Consider the following 21263-nt stretch of genomic DNA (forward strand, 5'->3'; position numbering starts at 1 on the left):
GAACTTGTAAAAGGTAAAGTCTACTGCGGAGATTAACCAGACCCGGAAATTAAACCGTTTTATGCGCTGTACGTGAATGCTTACGCGGATGGTGCGGGCTGGAACGCGTATTTCAGGGGCCACTGCGGGACCCGATGTTTACCAGTCAAGGTACCATGAGAAGGGACGGGCGTGCCTCGGGAATGTGGAATCTTCGAGGTGAGTCATTCGCAGGGCGATTATTGACGAGTCATTAGCGCCCTGTCTACTGGTGTGGTTGCTTCTGGGTGTTCTTGTCTTCTTTAGATGAGGAACCATGTGGAAGAAGAGATGTCGGTCCGTTTTGGGGCGTCATTGCCCTAGTACCACTGCAGCGGTGCTAGTGTCCCTAGACCTTTTGACAAGGCGGAGGCATAAAAGGGACAAGTGGTTTATGAATACTTCTGTTATACCTTTTCGCAATCCCCAACATTCCAACCTTCCCCGTATTCTCCCTTTTCATCTTTCCATTTTATCCCATTGATATGTCCGAAACCAACGCGAACGCGGATCAGGGGGGCCAATCCGCAACCCATCTCAGTTTATCCTCACCTTCAAGCACAACAATCAACTCTACCACCCCCCTCCGTACTAGTGGTGGAAAGCAAATGTTGAAGGACTACGAGGCAGCATTCAGTGTTCTGCAATCCAGATACGGCACGGGTGGAACCGTGCCTTCACCCAAGAAGACGCCATCCTCCAAGTTACCGGCGAATACCAAGCCCAAAGTTGTTCCCCGAGATTCGTCATCCGCCGAATCGACATCCTCGACATCCTCAACGGCAACCATCCAAGCGCAATCTGCTTCTGATAAACCGCCAACAGACGAGTCTGGGTCTAGTACACCGAGCAGCAGTCCCAAGACCTCCATGTTACGTTCGTTATTCAAAGGTAAGTAGCCGGTGGACTGCTTAACAGCATCCCTTTGTTCGCCTTGACTGATTGGGTTCCTTGCACATAGGGAAGCGAAAGGACAAGGCTTTAAATAGCTACTCCGAATGCAAGTGATATTGTAATACAGCCGCATGGTAAAGAAGTGTACATTAGATACGGTGAACTATTTTTCGGGTTTCAGGGTAAAGGCATTTGGACAAGGTCATGGAGCATACCAATATCCTGGTGTACGCCGTCGTGATCGCACACATCACAAATCCCAGTCCGAGTCATTCATCGGAAACGCGGCTAAGATCAAAGCACACTTTTGAGTCGACTCACGCGGAACCGCAGCACGAACGACGTTCTGGAGTTCTTTGGAAGGAATACTCAAGGTCCGCGATTGGATGTGGGCTAGGAGTGAGAATTTGAAAACACAGAGAAAAGAATACCCACCGACACGGCAAGGAGAAATCTACACCCCAGTTAGGCAGGGCAGAGACGAATGCGCAGCGCTGGCCAGTCCACATGACGACAATGTTACCGAGCGCGCAGTAAAAGGAGTAGTTTTCCTTCCGTATTCTTTCTTTACAGGGAAACTACTGAGTTAGGAAATGCTTTGTCCTCGAAATATAAAAACCACACTTGCCGGACGGAATGGTCAAAGGCATCTACTTCACCTTTCATCTCCAGTGGTACCCCATCATGAGCAACAACTCTTCCCGGTCTTCATCTACTTCCACCCCGAATTCTACCTCAAACACATTTGATGATTCTGCGTCGATGATTACCCTCGTCGAGGACCAGTCGAAGTCGAGCCAGTGCCAAAAGCCTGAGGGTGAGCCCATCCCCGTGTACAACTCAGAAAATGAACTGACACATCTTGAGCCCAGGTCCATCGAACAGAAAGTCAAGCAACCAGCAGAAACCTAGTTCGCCATGGTCTGATTCCGATTTCAACAAGAAATCCAGCCAGTGTGGCTGGGGAGCCCCAACAGCGACGAGACCATCCTTGGGTTGAAATTCCTTTCACATTCGTGCAGACCGAAACGAGTGAGTGGAGAGGAGCTGTCGGGGTTGTTTTTGAAAGCCGGAAACTGACATCGAGATCACAATAGCAGCGGGTTACCGGGATCTAAAAGAAGAGTTATGGGGACTTTTCGCACGTGGATACAGATAAGAGAGATGTGGTAATACATTGTAGCAGCCGTCCTAGTTCTTTCCTACCTTCCTTACATGAAATCTTCTTCCAATTCTCGACCATATTTGCGTGGTTCGCTAGGGTCTTCTTCCACCTGGAAGAGTGAATCGTATGACCGTGCCGCCTTTTCGGCTTCTCGCGCTTTAGCAAGCTCTCGTTCTGCTTTTTGCTGTTAACAGTTAAGCAGCGGCACAGGCTTGATTAGGCGACACAACGCACCCTTTCAGCTGCAGCAGCTCGTTTGATAGCGTTTTCCTTCTTTATCCTGTCCACGCGTTCTTGTTCATGGTCGACCTCCTTTTCGACTTTGGTTTTGTTCAATCGATTGACAATGGCGTTCTCCCTTGTGGCGATGTGTACTGGGATTCGTCAAGATCAGAGAGACCTACTCTGTGCGAAACTAGTTCTTACTTCTCTTGACCTACAAATGGCTCGTCAACTAAATGTCTGATACCAGCATAAAGTCGACATACCTTTTTGTCATTGTGGAAAGACACTTGGCCAACAGCCATGTCACCAGTTTTCTAGAGAGGCTCTAGCGATCGTCCCCGTAAAGCCCGACACAGCAAACCCACCTTCAAGTTATCGGCGGGGGTATAGATGATGGTAATGTTGTCCTTCTTGTTTCCTGGTGAAATCAGGGCATGATCATAGGATTTTGAGAGGGTTAAGCACCTTCGATGGAATTGGCCTTGACAAGCTGGCCACAGTCGATCAGTAGTGCTTGTGGGATTGCCTCCCAGGTCATTCCCTCTGGCATTCTGAGGTAGACGTGGGCGGACGAAAGTTTGTCTACATGGAACCAGACATCTTGTGGCCACGCATATCTGATCAGTTCCTCGTCTGGATTTCCAGGTCAATTCAGGATTGACACATTGCACACAACAGGTACCCACTCTCGACCTTGTCCTTGCCCATATAGATCGTCGTTGCCGGAGTCGTAGCTACAGCACGTTTCAGCATATTTCCTACGGGGCTCATCATGCCATACTAACCATTGGAAGAGAAGAATAAGACCATTGTCAAGATGAAGAGAGGCAGTCGTTGCAAGCGTTCCGAGGTAAGATCAAAGCCGCCCATTCATTAGTCAGGCACAGCGATCTCACCGTGAGAAACCGACTGCGACCACCTTTCTTCCTCGACAATCATCACGCGCTTTACAGACCTGCCTTGGATTCTGAAGAAAGTAAGGAATAATGCATACCTGGACTTGTTTCTGTACCAACTGACTTGCCCCAGACTTTACACAGAGCGTAGAAACAAAAGAACGACTGCCAAAATGATGCCCAATAGGTTAGGACTCGGGATGCGCCCCCCTTTGGCGTCGTACGGTGGACAGGGTCCCTCAATGCAAGCTTTGGCGCAGCAACAGCAACAAATGCAGTTCATGCAGCATCAAGGTCCCAAACCCGCCACTCTATTTGTTGGGTCAATATCTGGCGGTATTACAGATGCATTTCTCAACCAACTTCTCGGAGTATGTCCACAAAGTTCATAAATCCCCGTTACAATTCTTAGTGAACTATCTTCCAGGCTTGTGGCACTGTCAAGCCAATCAAACGCCTGATAACGCCCGCCAACAAGCCACAAGGCTTCGGTTTCGCAGAATTCGAGGATCCCGATGGGGCGCTTCGAGCAATGGAATTGCTGAACGGGGTCGAACTTCCAGCATTGGAGGATGGCTGTGCCAACAAGAAGCTCCTGGTTCGTCGTACTTTCATCTTTCTCCGTTCACCACTACACTTTTCGTTTTCAGATCAAAGCAGACGAGAAAACCCGCCTCTTTCTCGACGCATACGCCTCTCAAAAAATGAAGACTGACGTATGTTCCCATTTTTCTGCTATACAAGTATGTCACTTACAGTGCTATGCAGCAAGATGAACAAAAGAAGAAAGAGGCCAAAGCCAAAATTGATGAACTGGTGGCTGATATCAACCGGATTCAACAAGACGCGGCCAACAGCGGGTTAATCGACAAGGAGAAATATGTCATCCCTCCTCACCTGCACGACCTCCAAGAATCCGACCTTCCTGAAACACAGCGCGGCCTCGTCATATCTGAAATTGCCCAATTCCGCGAGCGTGCCGCGAAGAGAGAACGGGAGAAACTGCGTGACGTCCAGGCCAGCATTCCGACATTGCTACCAAGTGGACCAAAGTCAAGGGAATGGGGCAAGTCTGCTTCCAACACTCCGAACGCGAAGGGCATGGGGAAAGGGCCTCAGGGTTATGGACAGCCACCAGGGTTCGTGAAGGGGGAGGCGGGTCACGAGGAGAAGCCACCTGTCAACAAGACTGACGAAGAGTTGGAAGCGGAGCGGAAGGAGGCACGGCGGAGGGACGAGGAGAACTCATTCAAAGATGTACGTCCTCTTTGACCGCACGGTACTCGCAGCTGCTGAGTTTTTGATAGCGAGAACGACGTTATGAACCTCGTGAACGACAGCGGATACAGGCTATAGAGCGTGCCATCGCTCGAAAGGAAGCTCAGCGGGAGGCAGAGGAACGAGATAGGTACGAAATGAGGAAGCGACTAGACATCTGGGACGATGACGAAAGCGACGAGCTTTTCTATGTTGATCGGTATGTCATCCTCCCCATCCCTTGCCCTCATTAATGTTCTAAACCTCCGGCGTAGATCGAGGTGGCGACACCTGAGAGCCAGACGCCTGGAAGCCGAAGAGGCAGCGGACGAGAAGTCGCGGAAATACGAAGAGCAAGAAGCCGAAAACCTTCGCAAGGAGTCGGAAGCATTCCTGGCCAGGCAGATGGACGAGTTGCAATCCCTGGCGGAAGAGCAGCGCAAAGCAGGCATGCTCTTGGACGACGGTGCACCTGTTAAGCTCAACGTTTCCATTGCTGCTGCCGGCGCGGCTGCCAAGGAAAAGGAAGCCCCGAAGGAGAAGACTGCGGTGTTCGTGGAGGACGAAGAGGAGGAGGACGCTCTAAAGAAACGGAAGGTTCCTCTTGTCAAACTCGACTTTAGTGTTGCCGAAAGCAGCGAACAGATTCGAGAACGTCTGCTCAGAATCAAAGCTTCGGTGCCTCACGACAAGGAGTCCCTGTTCAAGGCGAAGGTTCGATGGGATGGTCTGTCTGATGTAAGTCCGATTGCCATTTCGTCTCACTGGTGATTCTGATCTTATGAAATTAATAGTCAATGATCGACCGCAAGTTCGAACCCTTGGTGAAACGATTGATGACGAAGTATCTTGGTGAAATGGAAGAAGAAGACCTGATCCTGTTCGTTATCGAGCATCTGAAGGACCACAAAGCGCCTCATAAGCTGGTTGAAGGACTTGAACCCGTATGTATTTCCCCGCCTCTCCACTGCGGTCCCTGACTTCTCTCCCTCCAGGTACTCGAAGAAGAAGCCCTCGAGCTTGTCATCAGTCTCTGGCGGCAGATCATCTTCGAGAGCATGGCTTACAATGATGGTATCCTTACTGAAGAGATGCTCGTCGACGACTAAGCCCGCGCGATTCCCTACCTGGTTCACATACACCAACTTGATGTGTACACGCGGATGTGGATCGTCACCGTCCTGTTGGGCCAGGTGCGTTTCGTGTAGTGTTGAGTATCCTTTGCTGCTGAGGAGCACTGGTTCGACGAGTCGTACTTTCTTTAGGCATTACTAGGAAGAACTGATGCTGTTTTCTATCTTCTCAACCGGTTCCCATGTGTTAACTATTACGTGAGTTCGCCTTTCCAATCTATTCCGATGCACAGAGGTCTTCCTGCGGGGTACGGACCACGGTATTCGAGCTTTGGGGTGGGACTATCTGTTTGTTGGAGAGGGCTACCTCCACTCCATTTTGTTGAGTACTAGTTATTTCCCTCTCTCTCAAGCGTATGTGCTCTTGATCAAAGGTGACAGTGAGATAAAAGAAGGCCGTCGTTCTCATGCCCGAAGTCAACGGTCAAATTTATCATGTCCAGAGCCTAGGTTCCGTTGTATTGGGCAAGTCCGACATTCCAATTCAATTGTATCAGCTTCACTGACATTCCCTTAAGCGCTCGGTATGTACCCGACCCCTCTTCTCTCGTCTTGGGGATTGGCCAAGGGCTACGAGACTGCTCTGTGTCGACCATTCCGATCTCTCTCGATATGCACTATCCCCCTTATGCTATCATTCTCCTCGTTGTTCTCGAACCTTCACTCCCGCCAATTGACCGCATTGTTCTGATACGGCGCCTACACGGCACATCAATACGACCACGAGCTCATCATAGCTCAGGAGGCATGATCTCAGTCATCGCACCCTTGTCCTTAGGCTTTGAATACAGACGGAAGGTTGGGGTGAGGGTAAAGCCTGCTCGCGAGTCTTGGCCAATTCGAGTCTGATATCGACGTATGGTGTATGTACGGATATGTCGTCATCGTCGGTGAGATTTCTCGTCAATCATGCTTCTCCGCGCTCCAACTCCACTGCCGACATCTTGCATTGATACCCATCTGGAAGTGGATGCATGCCAAACTCTCTCACTGCTGTGTGATGTGCAGATACTCTGGGGTGTGCAAGGTGTGCCGCAGCATGCTATAAAGATCGCCATGAGAAGCAGGGTGGGGTAGCGCGGTTTCCCCCGTCGTATTCGGTCGAAGCCTAGCAGTTTGAATCAGCTTCTGCGCAGCGAAGACGCGTTACTTATCCGCCTCCCCCCGCATTGACTACTTCGACGATGGAGAAGTATAGAGTGGCCTTAATGGCCCTTTGTTCTCTGGGTCTCGCGCTAGAGACTGCCGGACAGAGCGCTAGCTCTGACGCGCCTCCTGTTGCCACCGCGACCCCTAGTCCAACTGGTGGACTTAACGAACCTCTGCCTTCACAAGTCCCTGTGCCTCCCAGGCAAGAGTGGTGCACTTCGGAGATCTTCTGTGCTGGCCCGGTATGTACGCTTGATCTGACATGTGCAACTCTTCACTGATCTCTTTTTGGTTTAGCTCCTGCAAACCGTCAACATCGCGCATGTCTATCCAGACGACAAGACATTTGTAGACAAGGTACGGCCTCGAACTTCTCAACTTCCATGACTGCTGTCTAACGTCATACACGTATGATGTAGCCAACCAGCAAGCCGCCTCAAGAAGTGTTGAACGATTTCCGAAATATTTCCACCAACACTACGTATGGTCAAGTCGTCGCCTTCTTGGAGGAAGCCTTCTCAGGAGAAGGCCTCGAGCTGGAACCATTGACCTTGCAGAACTTCAATCCTGAGCCGGCCTTCTTGAACAACGTCACGAACCCGCTTGTCAGAGCTTTCTCCCAGGCCGTTCACACCTTCTGGACCCAGCTTATCCGAGGCACCAACCAGGAGACCGTCTGCGGCAACACCGGTCGATGCGAGAGCACGCTCATCCCACTCAACCACACGTTCGTTGTCCCAGGAGGCCGCTTCAGGGAGCAGTATTATTGGGACAGCTTCTGGATTTTGGAAGGACTCTTGGAATCCGAGCTCAACGACATTGCCAATGCCACCCTGCAGAACTTCATGGACGAGCTCGATACCATCGGCTTCATCCCTAATGGTGGACGTACCTACTGTAAGTCCCGCTTTCCTCTGTACCGTTTATGCTCGCTTTGGATCTGATAGATCATGAACAGACTTGAACAGGTCACAACCTCCCATGTTCATCCAGGTATGGGGTATTTACGTGAACGAGTGACCTCGGTTTCCTGATCATGCGAGTAGATGCTTGCGCGTTACGTTCAGGTCACCGGTGATACAGATATTCTCGCACGAGGTCTCCCACTGGCCGAGGTTCGTAGAATGCTTGATTTCCCAGAGCGATTCCCTCTGACTATGAGCTACTTCTACAGAAAGAATTGGCATGGTGGTCCTCGGAGAGATCCGTTTCGGTCCAGAGCCCTTTTACCAATCAAACTCATGAAGTATATCGCTATGCCGTCACGAACAGTGCCCCTCGTCCGGAATCATATCTAACAGGTTCGCATGCCCTTCTCCTACTGACCTCGCACCAAACTAAGATCACTGCAGATTACCTCACCGCCAACGATCCCGAACTCCCTGTGTTGAACGAAACTGAGCGTGCTGACCTTTATGCTGAATTGGCCAGTGGCGCTGAAAGCGGTTGGGACTACACTGGGCGATGGTACTCCCCTGGAGGAACCAGTCTACGAGACCTGCATGTCCGCTCTACGATCGCCGTGGATCTGAACAGCATTTTGTGTACGTCCAACTGGTCGTCTTGTCCGAAGCCTGGACTGACACCCCGCAGACCGCAGCCACGTCGAGCTTGCCAATTTGTATGGATCTTCCAATGAAACTGCTGCGAACAGGCATCGTGAGGCAGCTGAGCGAATTCGACAAGCTATTCTAGATCTCTGCTGGGACTCTGAGAAGGTATGACTGATATGTCAATCCAAAGGTCGCCCAGCGCTAACCGGCTGCGACAGCTCGCATTCTATGACTTCAGCATTCTCACCAATGACCGGAACGAATGGTTCACTGCTGCTCATTACTACCCATTCTGGAGTGGCATCATCCCCGATGAAGTTTTGTCGAGCGAGGAAGCTGCTTTTGGCGCCTTCTCTTCCCTGAACCTAGTCCTCAACCGTTACAATGGAACCTTCCCCGCAACATTTGTTGACACTCACTTGCAATGGTAGGTCGTGTTATCTCTAAACGACAAGGCGGCGATGTTGACACGAAGCAACAGGGATGCTCCCAACTCTTGGCCACCCCACCAGTACATTGTCCTGCAAGCTTTGCGCGCTTTGCCTGCCAACGTTTCTTCTGGCCCTCTACCTCAGCCCAGCGATGATGAGTCAACATTCTCCCTTGTTCCAGCTGGACAACTGGGTTTGGAGGAAACCGAACTGCCAGGACAGCCTGTGACCTTCAGCCGGAATGCAAGTGCAACTGGATCCTCGGCTGATATCAACCGCTTGGATGGCACCGTCTTCAACGGGGGAAATGCCACGGAAGGTGAAGGATGGGCCGCCGCCCTCGGTCGTCAATTAGCCAATCGTTATTTCGCGAGCACACTCTGCAGCTGGTGAGTGGTTCGAGAGGGTCTTCGGAACTGCTGGCTACATTTCCTTTTTCAGGCATGCTACAGGAGGATCCATCGAAGGCGTTTTGCCCAGGCTGTCGGACGAAGAGCTCGCTGTGACGGAGAGTTTGGACCAAAATGGACACGTGAGGGTTTTTTTATTTCATCCATGACGAGCACGTATCAATTGACTTGCAACTTTGACAATCAGATGTTTGAAAAGTTCTCCAACCTAGACATCGATTCCGCTGGTAGGGGCGGAGAATACGTCGTTCAGGTGATTCCATTTCCTTCGTTATGATCCCCGACGTATAATGACATATGTGGCGGTTGTTTTCAGGCTGGCTTTGGTTGGACGAATGGTGTTTTGCTCTGGGTCGCGAGCAATTATGGCGGCGCCCTGACTACCCCAGAGTGCCCTAATCTTCTTGAGGTACCCACTGCTCCTAAGCCCGGATCGGGCTCGGGCTCCGAAGACGAAGATGGCGGGAGCTTGGGTCGCATTCATAACGCCGCCGCCTCCTGGCTAATTGCAGGACTTTTGTTCTTCTGGATGTTGTGAAGTTTCTTGGACATCCTGGATTTCGACTTGCATTTGAGGCTTGATACCCTTCCCCAGACAGTCCAACCCCGCATCACCCAGGGCCATGTGTGTATTCTTTGTCTATTTGTATCCGATTGTATCCGCCTTCCCTGTTAATTGAAATATCAACAAATTGGGAACCACTAATTACCCGCTGTCATTTGCTGACCCCAGACCATTACTGAATCCACATGGCCACTGTAATCGAATAATCCGAGAGATCCATGGACTGACAAAGTAGGACCTAAGCTGGGTGCGACTCCTGCTCGCCTGTACTGGCCACCCCTGCTCTATACTTCACATTTGGACTTCTGTGGGTTCTTTCAATGCGCCTCTCTGACCCTCAGGCTCCCGTGTCCTCTTTAAGCAGACATGCACAAATATCGAGATCAAGCACGCACCAGGAGAATGCCAATAGTTCGGTACCGAGGCGCCAAGGCGCATAAACATGGAAAAGGGATCTTCATCCCCAAATTTGTCACCATCGCGCGACCCGGCGGTTCGCATGACCCAATCTTCCAGCAATCTCATCTGAGAAGTTTTAATCACGTCGCAAAATGCCTTTGGAGATGCAAGCAATACTGAACGGGTAGCAGCATATAAGGGATGTCTTCCCTGTCATGGAGGCTGTGAGCCCTCCCCCCCACCCCGGATTCCAGTAGAGATGCTCTCTTCACTGTTGGTTGGCTTAGCCCTGCACGCCGCATCCGCGTACGCTGCTCCTAGCCTCGCGCCAACAGTGCAAATCAGTGGAGGCACCTTCGTTGGAGACCGTGGACTCACTGTTCACAAGTTCCTGGGCATCCCCTTTGCCCATCCTCCGTGAGTTGAATAGTTCCCTTCTGCGTCTCATGATGGGGCTGACGCCTCGCCTTTCTTCCAGTGTCGGCAATTTGCGTTTCCGCCTGCCACAGCCGATTGAGAGCTACAATGGTACTTACGATGCCAGCAAATATGGTCCATCGTGTCCCCAACAGGCCGTTAGCTTACCTTTGTTGAGGGGCCTCCCCGCTGAGGCCGCCGACTATGTTGTCAATTCGGTATTCAAACAAGTCTTCCCAGACGACGAAGACTGTGAGTTCTGCGACGCTCCACGTTCCACGCTGCTTCTAAACCAACCGCAGGCCTCACGCTCAACATCGTCAAGCCCGCCACCGCGGGCCCCAATGACAAGCACCCTGTCCTTGTGGTGAGTTACCGTTTCTGTGTAAATTGGAGGCACGGAAGCTCAGCGTGACTTTTGTAGTGGATCTTCGGAGGTTTGTCTTGACTTGGAATCCTTGCAGTCTTTTCCCACTGATGTCAACCTAACTAGGCGGATTCCAACTCGGAAGCACTTCTATGTATGTCAGATTCCTGTCGAGCTGCTGCTTTCGAACTCAGCTCCCTTCCTCGTCTACGCAGGTATGACGGCTCAGGTGTTGTTGCTCGTTCTATCAGCCAGCGGGAGCCGGTCGTCTTCGTGAGCATGAATTACCGGTAAGCTGACTCTGCACATGACCTTGACCATGCTCTAACACCACTCACTCTGATAGTCTCAATGGCTTCGGATTTATGGCTGGTAAAGAAGTTCGGAATGCCGGCGTTGGGAACCTTGGTCTGCACGACCGTAAGTCAATGCACACATTTGTCATAAGTGCCGCTCTAACCATCGGCATTCAGAGCGGGAAGCCCTCCGATGGATCAAGAAGCATATCTCGGCCTTTGGCGGTGACCCAGACAAGGTTACCATGTAAGATCGAAACCTATCGTACGGCCTGGAGTTTGGCTAACTAACCATCGCACCTAGCTGGGGAGAGTCTGCCGGTGCCATCTCTGCCGCCCTTCAGATGGTCGCCTTTGACGGAAACAGCGAGGGTCTCTTCCGCGGCGCTTTCATGCAATCCGGAGCGCCTATCCCCGTCGGACCCATCGAGAACGGCCAGGGCTACTATGACGACGTCGTTCGCGACACCGGATGCGCTGATGCTACCGATACTCTCCAGTGCCTCAGGACCGTCCCATACGACAGACTTAAGGCTGCCATAGACTCAACTCCAGGAATCTTCGACTACCAGGTGAGATATCCTTTCCAAAACACGGGCGAAATTGAATTAATTAGAACTCTCCCAGTCCTTGCGCCTTACTTGGCTTCCCCGTGAAGACGGCGTCTTCCTCACTGACGAACCGCTCAAGTTGGTTCAGCAAGGCAAGGTTGCCAACATTCCCTATGTTAACGGGAACTGCGACGACGAAGGAACCTTGTTCTCGATCGCAACTATGAACGTTACGTGCGTCCCACTTTTTCAATCTTCTTATATTTCCATCGCTAAGCACCCATACATCACAGTACAGACGCTGAATTCAGGTCTTGGCTTGGTGGTACCTTCTTGCCCAACCTCTCGGCCGAGCAAGTGGATGGAATCGCCAGACACTACTCTCAGCGACCTTCGGAAGGCTCACCGTTCGGCACCGGTCTCCTCAACGCAATCACCCCGCAATTCAAGCGCTTTGCTGCCTTCCAGGGTGATGGTGTTTTCCAAGCCCCTCGCCGATGGTTCCTGAGGCACACTGCCCACAAGCAGAACGTCTGGGCTTATGGTGCGTCTTCAGATTTCGTGTTTCTTTAATCGTGTCCGTTAATGGCCATCCAGTCAGCAAACGCTTCAAGGCGCTGCCTGTTCTCGGAGCTGTAAGTTATCTTTTCTAGAGAAAAGCACCTATGCGTGAAGCTTACGGAAGAAACCAGGCCCATGCCACTGATCTGGCGAACAGCTTCTTCGGCGGTGAGATGGGCGAACACATCATTCGCTTCACCAACAAGCTCGATCCCAACGGCGGTCTCCTCGACTTCAACTGGCCCAAGTACAATACCAACACCAAGCAGATGTTGGTTTACAGAGACGGTGTGGTCCCTCTTGCTAGGACCACGGACGACTACCGTGAAGAAGCGATGAATTATTTGATGGAAGTCACTTTGGCCAACCCCGTTTAGTTGGAACATGGCTCTATTTAATGTTGTAGATAATGGCTCGTATGCGTATGCTTCTACATACCCTTCATGATTTGTATGGCTTTGACGAAATGACATGGCGATTCAGTTACTTTCGAGCGATAAAGTGAAGGACTTGCAGGCCAGTGATCGGGAGTGTTTCCCTACTTGGAAGGCATCCTTCCGTTTTCGATTCGAAGTGGTCTCAGGCTACAAAGGCCCAGTTCCTTGATACCATCGCGAGCGGTTGTAATACTCATTCCAAGCTACATTTCGTTCATGTAAGTGATACATGGTCTCCATAGATAGTTGAATGATGATGCGTCTAGTGTGATCAATGGGGTGGTCATTACGGCGGGCATACAATAAGAATAGCGTCCAATATAGCATAAATATACCAAGAGGCACGAGGCACGATCACTCTGGATCGTCAAACCGTGCCAGACTTTCATCATCAATATCTCTAGGAGGTAATGGGCTAGTGCCATCTTGAACGAAAAAGTCGGCGAGTCGTAACGGTCGTAGGTCGAAGCCCTGCAGCGCGGGGCATTAGTTCGCGTTGATCCGTAGAGGCGGATCGAACGTACCTCAAGCTGTCCCTTAGCAAGCAACTCCTCATTACCCTCTGCACTCCGCATGTATTCGCGAACAGGGACCATGGCTGCGTTCCGACACAGCTCTCGGAGGTCAGATCCGGAGAAGCCTGTTGTGTGTTGGGCCAACTGTTCGACGGAAAAGTCGGGTTCGGTTTTGGTATCTTTGAGCATCTACATGAAGGTCAACGCATTAGATATCTGTCTCTTGTCCATGGAGCACAGCCATCGACGCACAAGTTGGAGAATTTTGAGACGTTGGTCATAGTTGGGTAGTCCCACTGCGAAACGTTTAGGCATCCGCCGCAAGATTGCAGAGTCGATGTCGTTAGGTCGATTCGTTGCACCAAGGACCAATATCCTATCTGTCGACGATGTCAAACCATCCCACAGCCTGTTGACTTGTCAGCTACTCCCTCAGATCACCAAAATAGAACACGACGCACGTCATAAATTCCGCCTTCATCATCCCCGTCACTTCATGGTCACCCTTGGTCCTCTCCCGGAGGAATGAGTCGATCTCGTCAATGAAGATGATGCTTGGTTGGACTTTCCGCGCTAGACTGAACAGTCCGGCAACGAGCTTGTTGGATTCGCCGTACCACTTGTTGGTGAGGACGGAGGCGGCGATGTTGATGAAGGTAGCCCCAGACTCCTTTGCGAGGGCTTTGGCCATCATTGTCTTGCCGCATCCTGGTGGACCGAAGAGCAGGACACCTTTCGGCGCACCAAGGAGTGAGGACGATGCTGTGAAGAGGTTGGGATAGAGGAGTGGGTAGATGACGGATTCGCGTAGTGAAGAGACGATATGGTCCAGTCCTCCAATATCTACACTGGCGTTAGATGGTGTGCTAGACGTATGTGGTATGCCCAACCTTTAAAGGTAACGTGGATGTCGTCTGGATGAATGACCTCGTTCGCTACTCGTCCTGTTACAAGCCATTAGTTCTCAATGCAGAATGCAAAGGACCAGTACACGCACTTTCGTATTCGTCCAGTTCCAAATCAAGATGCCCCAGTCGCTTCAAAGCCTCCATCTGCTTCTCCTTCACTTTTTCTTCCTTGCGGTCAGGAAGCATGGAATCCAGCACCCACTGCACAGAGTTAAATCTGTTAATTTATTGAGCCGGTTTTGAAGTTTCGAGACCGATACTGACTTTCATGGTATAGTAGACAGCTGCCTTGCATGAATGTTAAACATATTTCAAGGATAAACGATGTAGGACACGCACTTGAGAAGCCAGGAACAAGGCGACTGGATAACAGCAAAAGTTCTCTTTAAGCTTTATGTGACGAAGTGCATCTCGCTTCAACTACACACCTTCCAGCGCCGTTCGTTTCATCGTTGGTGCCATGGTGGTATTCTATAGTCCGGTGGCGACGACTTGCGAGGTTCCTGGTGCGTCGTCGTCGTCGACAGCGTCAACGAGCAAAGCTGTACGATGTGGGTTGGAGGAGAAAACGAGCTCGAGTTGTCACGTGTAGCTCAGCTGGAGATGACGGTCAATGCCTCCGCCGCCCGGCGTCAAGGCGGATTTTCACATGGCCGTGCCGCCCCGCGCGTCGCGGATGTCAGGCTGCACAACGTCGACCCGGAGTCGAGCACGATTGACGACCCTGACACTGGACCCTAACACACCAACGCAAATCGAGCATCCTCAAACACAATAAAGATGGATGTGGTGGTGGTACTCCATTGTGCAGCTAATTCAAAAGATAAATGATACATGTAAGTCGATACAGTCTAACGATACACCGGGATAGGAATGAGATGGATGGTTTGTTACATGATTAGTGGACTATGCCGGGTCAAAAAGATAGAATAGGTGAGGCGAAAGCAGGAAAACAATCGACAGCATCGAAAGCGAAATTGGGAAGACGACAACGACCGTAGGTAAAGAGGATAGAACACACGATCCGGGCACGTTCTTGAAGTCGAAGGTAACCCAGGGACCCGAAACAAGCAAGGGGAATAGAGAGATGGAAACGGGTCGAAGGTGCGGAGTACCAACGCCGGATGCGATGGTGTGTGGGTTGGTTTAACAGCACTCGAGGTCCTTGACACTGGCGGGAGGTGCCCTCTGGGCATCCTAGTGCGGCACCAAGGTAGTGGTGGTAGAAGTGGCGGTACCGGGAGGTGAATAGGTTGGTGCCGGCCTTGCGATGGCTGAGGTGCGTAAGTAGTGAGGCCCTCCACGCGAACGAGTGAGAGGAGCCTGAGAGACACTCTGCAGGTATCGCTCAAGGCCCTCATCCGATAGTATCACGCCACCCGAAACTGGCCTTCCACGCATGGGAGGAGGTGGAACCCGTACGGTAAGACGAGGCACCGAGTGCCCACGTCTTCCTAAACGATTCATGTACGGAAAGACCACATAGAGGAGTCCGACGCAAAGGGCCACAATGACTGTTCAGAGGTATCAGCGCCAGCAAAGTTTAGAACGTCGCGGTCTGGTACTCACTCAACGCCCTGGCGACAGCGATTACCACCTTGCTCCCGAGATTACTGCCCTTGCCAAAGCCGTCATCCGCTTTGACAACATGGAGGGTGTACCACACAGGGAGAGCGATGGCATTATGGACGAAGGAAAGTATCAAGAGCGGGAAGTGGACAACGAGGACGAAGAAGAATGTTGAACCCATAAATGTCTGGTGTGATGAAGTAGAGGCGCGTTAAAAGGGCGTCAGGAATTTATAGAGCCAGCGAAAGGCAGCTCGACGACAGGTGAGCCAAACCAAACTGAGGCAGGAAAGAAAGAAGAGATGGGTGGCCCGGAAAGTGGGGGGAATATAAGAACCCAAAGTACTGCTGTACATGCTGTTAGTTAAGGCAAGCGAACGAGCGCTTAACACCACACAGCCCTCCCAAGAACCGAGCCAGTCCAAGCTGGGCGGGGCCAATAGATAACTGTAGGGGTTGCGGACAGACTTCATAGAAATAGGGGTCGGAATAACCTTTGATATCGGCAGAAGCGCATTAGATGGCTAGAAACAATCAACCTATTCCAGCTTGTGTCTGTGGACGGCTAAAAAAAGGACGTAACTGACCCTGGTTTTGGCAGTCGCACCCAATCGCATTGAGAACACATTCGGTTCGACACGCGGTTGCCTCGAGGCAGAGGGCCTTGGGATCAGTAATATGAGGACGTATATCGTCAAGCCAAGTACAGCGGAGGTGCCCGATGACATTCATGATTCCACTGAGGTCGTTTCCATCCTGAGCGAAGGTACAGTATGCAAGTAGGAGCCGCCCGTGGAAAAGTTGAGGTGTTTTGATGCTTTTTGATGACGGTGCGGAGGCGGGCCGTGATTCAGAGGGGACACGCTTCACCAACGTCATGCACCGCGGCTCGACCAAGAACATCGAGCACGAACCAGGGCGACAAGTGCAGCGAACCAGTAGTGACCACCAGACATGGCTGTCTGGCTCTTCGCTGCAGCTCCCATCCTTTTGGCCATCTGGACTTGGACTTATGGACACCGACTGCGGGCCACCAACCATGCTCGAAAACAACAGCTCATTCGATCTCTAGGGCTAACCGAGGACAAGCAATACTCCATAGTCGGGTTCTTTCATCCCTATTGGTATGTCATATCAGCTCTCCTTCAGTCGTCTAGGTTCTGATTCTAACGGCATAGTAATGCAGGCGGCGGAGGGGAAAGGGTCTTGTGGACTGCCATCGCGTCGATACAGCGTTCACACCCCGATATTGTGAACGTTGTCTACAGCGGTGATCTCGATGCTTCGAAAGAACAGATTATGAGCAAGATCAAGGTACCATCCCACTCCACTACGAGTCGAAGCATGTGGAGCTTTGAGCGCTAATCTCATCCACAGTCTAGATTCAATATTACCCTTGACCCTTCCCTTCTGCATTTCGTGTTCTTGAAGTCGCGTCATATGGTGGAAGATTCGACGTGGCCGCGCTTCACCCTTCTCGGACAGAGCATAGGGTCGATTTTCGTTGCATGGGAGGCCATGACGAAACTTATACCCGATCTCTACATTGGTATGCGCGCTCGTACCAAGCGTATGACATCATTCTAACACCTTTTCTTCCCCTTCTATTCATAGACACAATGGGATACGCGTTCACCTTTCCCCTCGTCGCGGCCCTCGGTCGGATCCCTGTCGGAGCATACGTGCACTACCCTACCATCAGCACCGACATGCTCGCCCGGGTCAAGTCTCGAAGGAAATGGCACACGAATTCGAGCAGCATTTCATCCTCGCTAGTCCTGAGCCAGGCAAAACTTTTGTGCGTGCCCGTTATCTCCACCCCTGCCCATATTTGTCCTGAAAGCTGTCCAGTTACTACCGAGTATTCATGTACTACTACGCGTTGTGTCTTCGAACCGCGTCGTTCCTCATGGTTAACTCTTCCTGGACCCGGAACCACATCGACTCCATCCTGCGACATACAGATCTATTCCTGGATGCCATTCACCTACTCCCACCATTCTTGTTCATCAAAGCATTCTCCTCGAATAATGCGCCTTCTCATGCTACCGTGGTTTATCCACCCTGTGATACACGCGCGATGTCATCATTCGACCTCCGTGCCCGCCAGCGGGTGATTCTGAGCATTGCTCAATTTAGGTATGTCGCCATCACGCAATATAGCCATTCATTTAATTTACTCTCTCGATCTAGACCTGAAAAAGATCACGCTGCGCAGCTACACGCCTTTCATGTGTTGCTCAAAGCAAATCCAGGGTTTAAATCGAATGGGAAAGAAGGTGTGCGCCTTGTGATGATTGGGGGTAGTCGTAATGCAGAGGACGCAAACCGAGTCGACGAGCTACGCCAGCTCGCACGCAAACTCGAAATCGAGGTATACGCGTCTCATGATCCAGTCTGATGCTCTCACTAACACCGCCTCTAACTAAGCCTTATGTGGAGTTCATTGTCAATGCCTCTTACCAGGTCGTCTTGGATTGGTTGTCGAAAGCTAGTGTTGGTCTCAGCACTATGGTGGACGAGCATTTTGGCATCAACATAGTGGAGTTTTTGGTAAGAGCATTCCCGTCGCACTTTCCTTGAGCCCCAAAAAGACTGAGTTCTTGCTATTCGCAAGGCTGCTGGCGTGATCCCTGTGACCCACGCATCGGGAGGCCCTCTCCTTGACATTGTTGTACCCTTCAATGGAAAACCGACCGGTATGTCTTTCCGAGCGCTGGGAGAACCTTGTTTTGAACCTTATCTGTTCTACGAACCCTTCAGGCTACCACGCTCGGACACCGGATGAATTCGCCGAAGCAATGCGAACTGTGTTGTCGCTCTCACCTGACGAGGAGATCGCAATCAGGCAGAGGGCACGAACCTGGGCGGTGCAGAGGTTTTCTGAGGAAGAATTCGAGAAAGGCTGGCATGGTAGTGGATGGAGTGACTTTCTGGGGCGTTAATTGTCGAGGGTATAGCCCCATTCTTCCGACGTTGTAACTTATTTGTCTGCCACCTCTCGATATAGGCATCCAGCGCTAATTCTCCACCTCGATGATACTCCGGTCCTCGCGAGCTTCGTGTGCCTGTCAACTACCGATGGCCGCTCAGGATGCGTCTCCGCTTCCAGTCTCTAATTCTTCCAATAGGTTATAGCATCTCGGAGGATACATGAAACGGGTATATGGGTGATGCTGCGGAATGTGCGAAAGACGTAAAACTCATTACAGATCCAACTTCGTCAACACTTCGCTGGCTTTACCCTGAATCTCATTGAGATTCTTGTACCCCGACAAGCCTAGGCTGGTGTCCAAATCGGCCAGGGTGTGCTTGATCACCTGTTCGACTCCAGCTTGGCCTGCAAGAACCGAGCCATAGACGTACGGTCGACCGACTGTCGAAACAGGCAAAGGGGGTCCAAGTCAGCGAACCACGAATGAAAAGGTCAAAACGGGGACAAGGACACTACTCACGCAAGACACCTTGAGCTCCGAGGGCGATGGCTTTTATTATGTCGCTGCCTGTTCTAATTCCTGAATCGAAGAGGATCGTGATCTTTCCTGAGGCCTGAGCTTCTCGGACCAAGGAGGACTTCATGATGTTCTCCAAGGCGTATAGGGATGGAATGGCGCCGTCCACTTGGCGACCGCCTGTTAGAGGAGCGAGGTTAGTCGATTTTCTTTGGTGAGGCGGAACTCGTGGCGGCCAACAGTTGTTTATCTAGGCGCCCGAGTGACTCACCATGATTCGAGACGAGGATCCCATCTACGCCATAATTCAGCGCCTTCTCCGCGTCCTACGACAGTGGCTGTTAGTTTAGAAGCTCGGACATTACGATCATCACGTACATCGACGCTTTGGATTCCCTTCAAGACAATCGGACCTTCCCAGTTCTCCCTCAAAAACGCGAGATCCTCCCATGTCCTATAGATTCCTGAATTGGCCTCCTTCATCCACTCAATTCCAAGGTGCACCATTTCCCGAACGGCTCCATCGCCCTCCTCGAATGCTTTATCGAGCTTCTCGGTGTCGTGGGGGAATTTGACATTGCTTTCGGTGATGGGTTGTTTGCCTAGGCGGCCCATGAAGACGGGGTCGGAGAGGCCAACTTGGACGCCAACGCCGTAAGAGAAGGGGAGGTAAGCGCGGTCGAGGTCGTGTGGGCGCCAACCGATTACAGTGGTGTCGAGTGTGACTACGAGGGCATGGTAGCCTGCTGCTTTGGCGCGGTTGAGAAGGGAGCGGGTTACTTCGTTTGTTCTGGGCCTTGGGTATTGTTCTGAGATCAGGTTTGGAGGTTAGGTGGCGGGACAGGGACATACCAGTAGAGCTGGAACCATCGTTCTCCATCAGCATTGGCCTCGGCCACTTCTTCGATCGTCCTCGATGCGGCGGTGCTAAGGATGTAAGGGATGTTGAGGTTCTTCGCAGCTCGCGCCGGCGCTAATTCTGCGTCTGCGTGGAAGATGCCTTGGACACCGATTGGTGCTAGTAAAAGTGGTGAGGGAAACTTTCGACCAAAGAGGGTAGTCTGTATTCGTGTGTGAAGTGGGCGTGCATTAGTCGGTTTCAGCCGACAAACGCTATCATAATGAGCGGATCCCTACCTCGAGCGTGCGGTGCGTTGCATCGCGTAACATGCGGGGTATGATCGCAAATCTTTCGAATGCGCGCAGATTGGCACGGTTGGTCGAGTTAGTGCCAGCGCTCCCTCCAGCATAGGCGAAGGATCCTGTTCCGTGAAGGGTGTTAATCTAGGAAGTAGGAGAGGGTTCGAGCAGAACGACGAACCGGGGTAATCCTTCAGTTTCTCCTCCGCTTGCCTCTCGATTTCAGCATAAGATACAGTTCCTAGTGGGTGAGGGGGCTTTCTGCTGAAATAGATTTCGCCCAGATACGCCCTCCAGGGGTTGGTCGCGCTTCCTTTCAAGCTGAGGTCGGTCATCTAGAGATGGATATGGATTCTCGTCAACTGGTAGAGTGTTTAGAGTGATGGTTTAGTGGGAGACGGGTAGTAAGCTCGTCCAGCCCCTTTATAACGCCATTGACCCGCATTGGACATGATCTGGCCGGCTCACGAGGAGACCGGTAGCAGCGAAGCTCAACCTGTGACTGATGTCATCTCGCCATTTTGCTCGGGTACCGTATGTTACACCAGCGAGACCTCATTTCATCAGTCTTTTGGTTGCTTCTTGATAGATGGTCGTTTCGTAGGTTTGAGATGGCGGGGTAACAGTGGCACTGATAAGCGATTGGTGGTAGGGATCGTAGGCCCTCCGAGTCGGTCGCTATTGGGGATGATCAGACACATGAATTGCAAGGCGTTAGGACAGCGGCAACTGGGATCCGCAGAGACGTCGACATTGAAAGATCCCATGAGTGCTTGATCCTACCTTCGTGATAGAAGAGCGATGACTGAGTTTCAGACAGTTCCTTCACGTCATACAACCGATATGAAATTGGCGAAATAGAGATAAAAAACTAAGCTCAGAGGAAATCAGTAACTCACAATAACTTCTCACTGCGTAATCGTCCCTCGATGGAGATCATTGTCCATGTCGAGTAT

General features: G+C 51.4%; 8 protein-coding genes across 8 annotated transcripts; 5 read left to right on the top strand and 3 right to left on the bottom strand.

Annotated features, from left to right (window-relative positions):
- Positions 1-503: 503 nt before the first annotated feature.
- Positions 504-1026, top strand: CC1G_03404 (hypothetical protein; the record flags this gene model as incomplete). Its single annotated transcript, XM_001835570.1, has 2 exons — positions 504-909; positions 980-1026. The coding sequence occupies 2 exons, from the start codon at positions 504-506 to the stop codon at positions 1024-1026; spliced, it is 453 nt and encodes a 150-aa protein (XP_001835622.1).
- Positions 1027-2123: 1097 nt separating this feature from the next.
- On the bottom strand, positions 2124-3112 carry CC1G_03405 (cytoplasmic protein; the record flags this gene model as incomplete). The annotated part of the gene is made up of 8 exons (XM_001835571.1): positions 2124-2261; positions 2312-2451; positions 2504-2513; positions 2566-2616; positions 2668-2720; positions 2768-2935; positions 2989-3036; positions 3088-3112. 8 exons carry the CDS (start codon positions 3110-3112, stop codon positions 2124-2126), a joined length of 633 nt encoding a protein of 210 aa, XP_001835623.1.
- A 259-nt stretch (positions 3113-3371) lies between these two features.
- CC1G_03406 (hypothetical protein) lies at positions 3372-5817 on the top strand (the record flags this gene model as incomplete). Its single annotated transcript, XM_001835572.2, has 8 exons — positions 3372-3569; positions 3626-3796; positions 3849-3914; positions 3967-4455; positions 4506-4675; positions 4731-5193; positions 5250-5399; positions 5451-5817. 8 exons carry the CDS (start codon positions 3372-3374, stop codon positions 5562-5564), a joined length of 1821 nt encoding a protein of 606 aa, XP_001835624.2. The 3' UTR covers positions 5565-5817.
- Positions 5818-6772: 955 nt separating this feature from the next.
- CC1G_03407 (trehalase) lies at positions 6773-9669 on the top strand (the record flags this gene model as incomplete). The annotated part of the gene is made up of 13 exons (XM_001835573.1): positions 6773-6979; positions 7035-7094; positions 7157-7634; positions 7696-7730; positions 7784-7852; positions 7912-8038; positions 8090-8281; positions 8331-8455; positions 8509-8717; positions 8772-9110; positions 9163-9253; positions 9319-9384; positions 9448-9669. The coding sequence occupies 13 exons, from the start codon at positions 6773-6775 to the stop codon at positions 9667-9669; spliced, it is 2220 nt and encodes a 739-aa protein (XP_001835625.1).
- Positions 9670-10354: 685 nt separating this feature from the next.
- CC1G_03408 (carotenoid ester lipase) lies at positions 10355-12664 on the top strand (the record flags this gene model as incomplete). Its single annotated transcript, XM_001835574.2, has 13 exons — positions 10355-10512; positions 10574-10764; positions 10815-10879; positions 10937-10949; positions 11006-11033; positions 11074-11169; positions 11226-11299; positions 11353-11422; positions 11480-11747; positions 11803-11960; positions 12020-12270; positions 12324-12361; positions 12419-12664. 13 exons carry the CDS (start codon positions 10355-10357, stop codon positions 12662-12664), a joined length of 1656 nt encoding a protein of 551 aa, XP_001835626.2.
- A 414-nt stretch (positions 12665-13078) lies between these two features.
- Positions 13079-14609, bottom strand: CC1G_03409 (ATPase; the record flags this gene model as incomplete). The annotated part of the gene is made up of 9 exons (XM_001835575.2): positions 13079-13195; positions 13249-13428; positions 13492-13648; positions 13701-14082; positions 14130-14183; positions 14237-14348; positions 14412-14435; positions 14487-14509; positions 14576-14609. The coding sequence occupies 9 exons, from the start codon at positions 14607-14609 to the stop codon at positions 13079-13081; spliced, it is 1083 nt and encodes a 360-aa protein (XP_001835627.2).
- Positions 14610-15417: 808 nt separating this feature from the next.
- CC1G_03411 (asparagine-linked glycosylation protein 11) lies at positions 15418-18660 on the top strand (the record flags this gene model as incomplete). Its single annotated transcript, XM_001835577.2, has 15 exons — positions 15418-15426; positions 15634-15845; positions 15953-15979; positions 16115-16164; positions 16317-16481; positions 16570-16640; positions 16818-16839; positions 16902-17029; positions 17093-17264; positions 17330-17513; positions 17567-17854; positions 17909-18089; positions 18146-18268; positions 18333-18414; positions 18479-18660. 15 exons carry the CDS (start codon positions 15418-15420, stop codon positions 18658-18660), a joined length of 1896 nt encoding a protein of 631 aa, XP_001835629.2.
- A 261-nt stretch (positions 18661-18921) lies between these two features.
- Positions 18922-20685, bottom strand: CC1G_03412 (oxidoreductase; the record flags this gene model as incomplete). Its single annotated transcript, XM_001835578.2, has 7 exons — positions 20489-20685; positions 20305-20429; positions 20020-20228; positions 19546-19963; positions 19439-19493; positions 19171-19347; positions 18922-19091 (listed from the first exon to the last, which is right to left on the bottom strand). The coding sequence occupies exons 1-7, from the start codon at positions 20640-20642 to the stop codon at positions 18922-18924; spliced, it is 1308 nt and encodes a 435-aa protein (XP_001835630.2). The 5' UTR covers positions 20643-20685.
- Positions 20686-21263: the final 578 nt, after the last annotated feature.

The sequence above is a fragment of the Coprinopsis cinerea genome (assembly GCF_000182895.1).
Source record: "Coprinopsis cinerea okayama7#130 chromosome 8 map unlocalized cont3.8, whole genome shotgun sequence".
Taxonomy (NCBI): Eukaryota; Fungi; Basidiomycota; class Agaricomycetes; order Agaricales; family Psathyrellaceae; genus Coprinopsis; species Coprinopsis cinerea.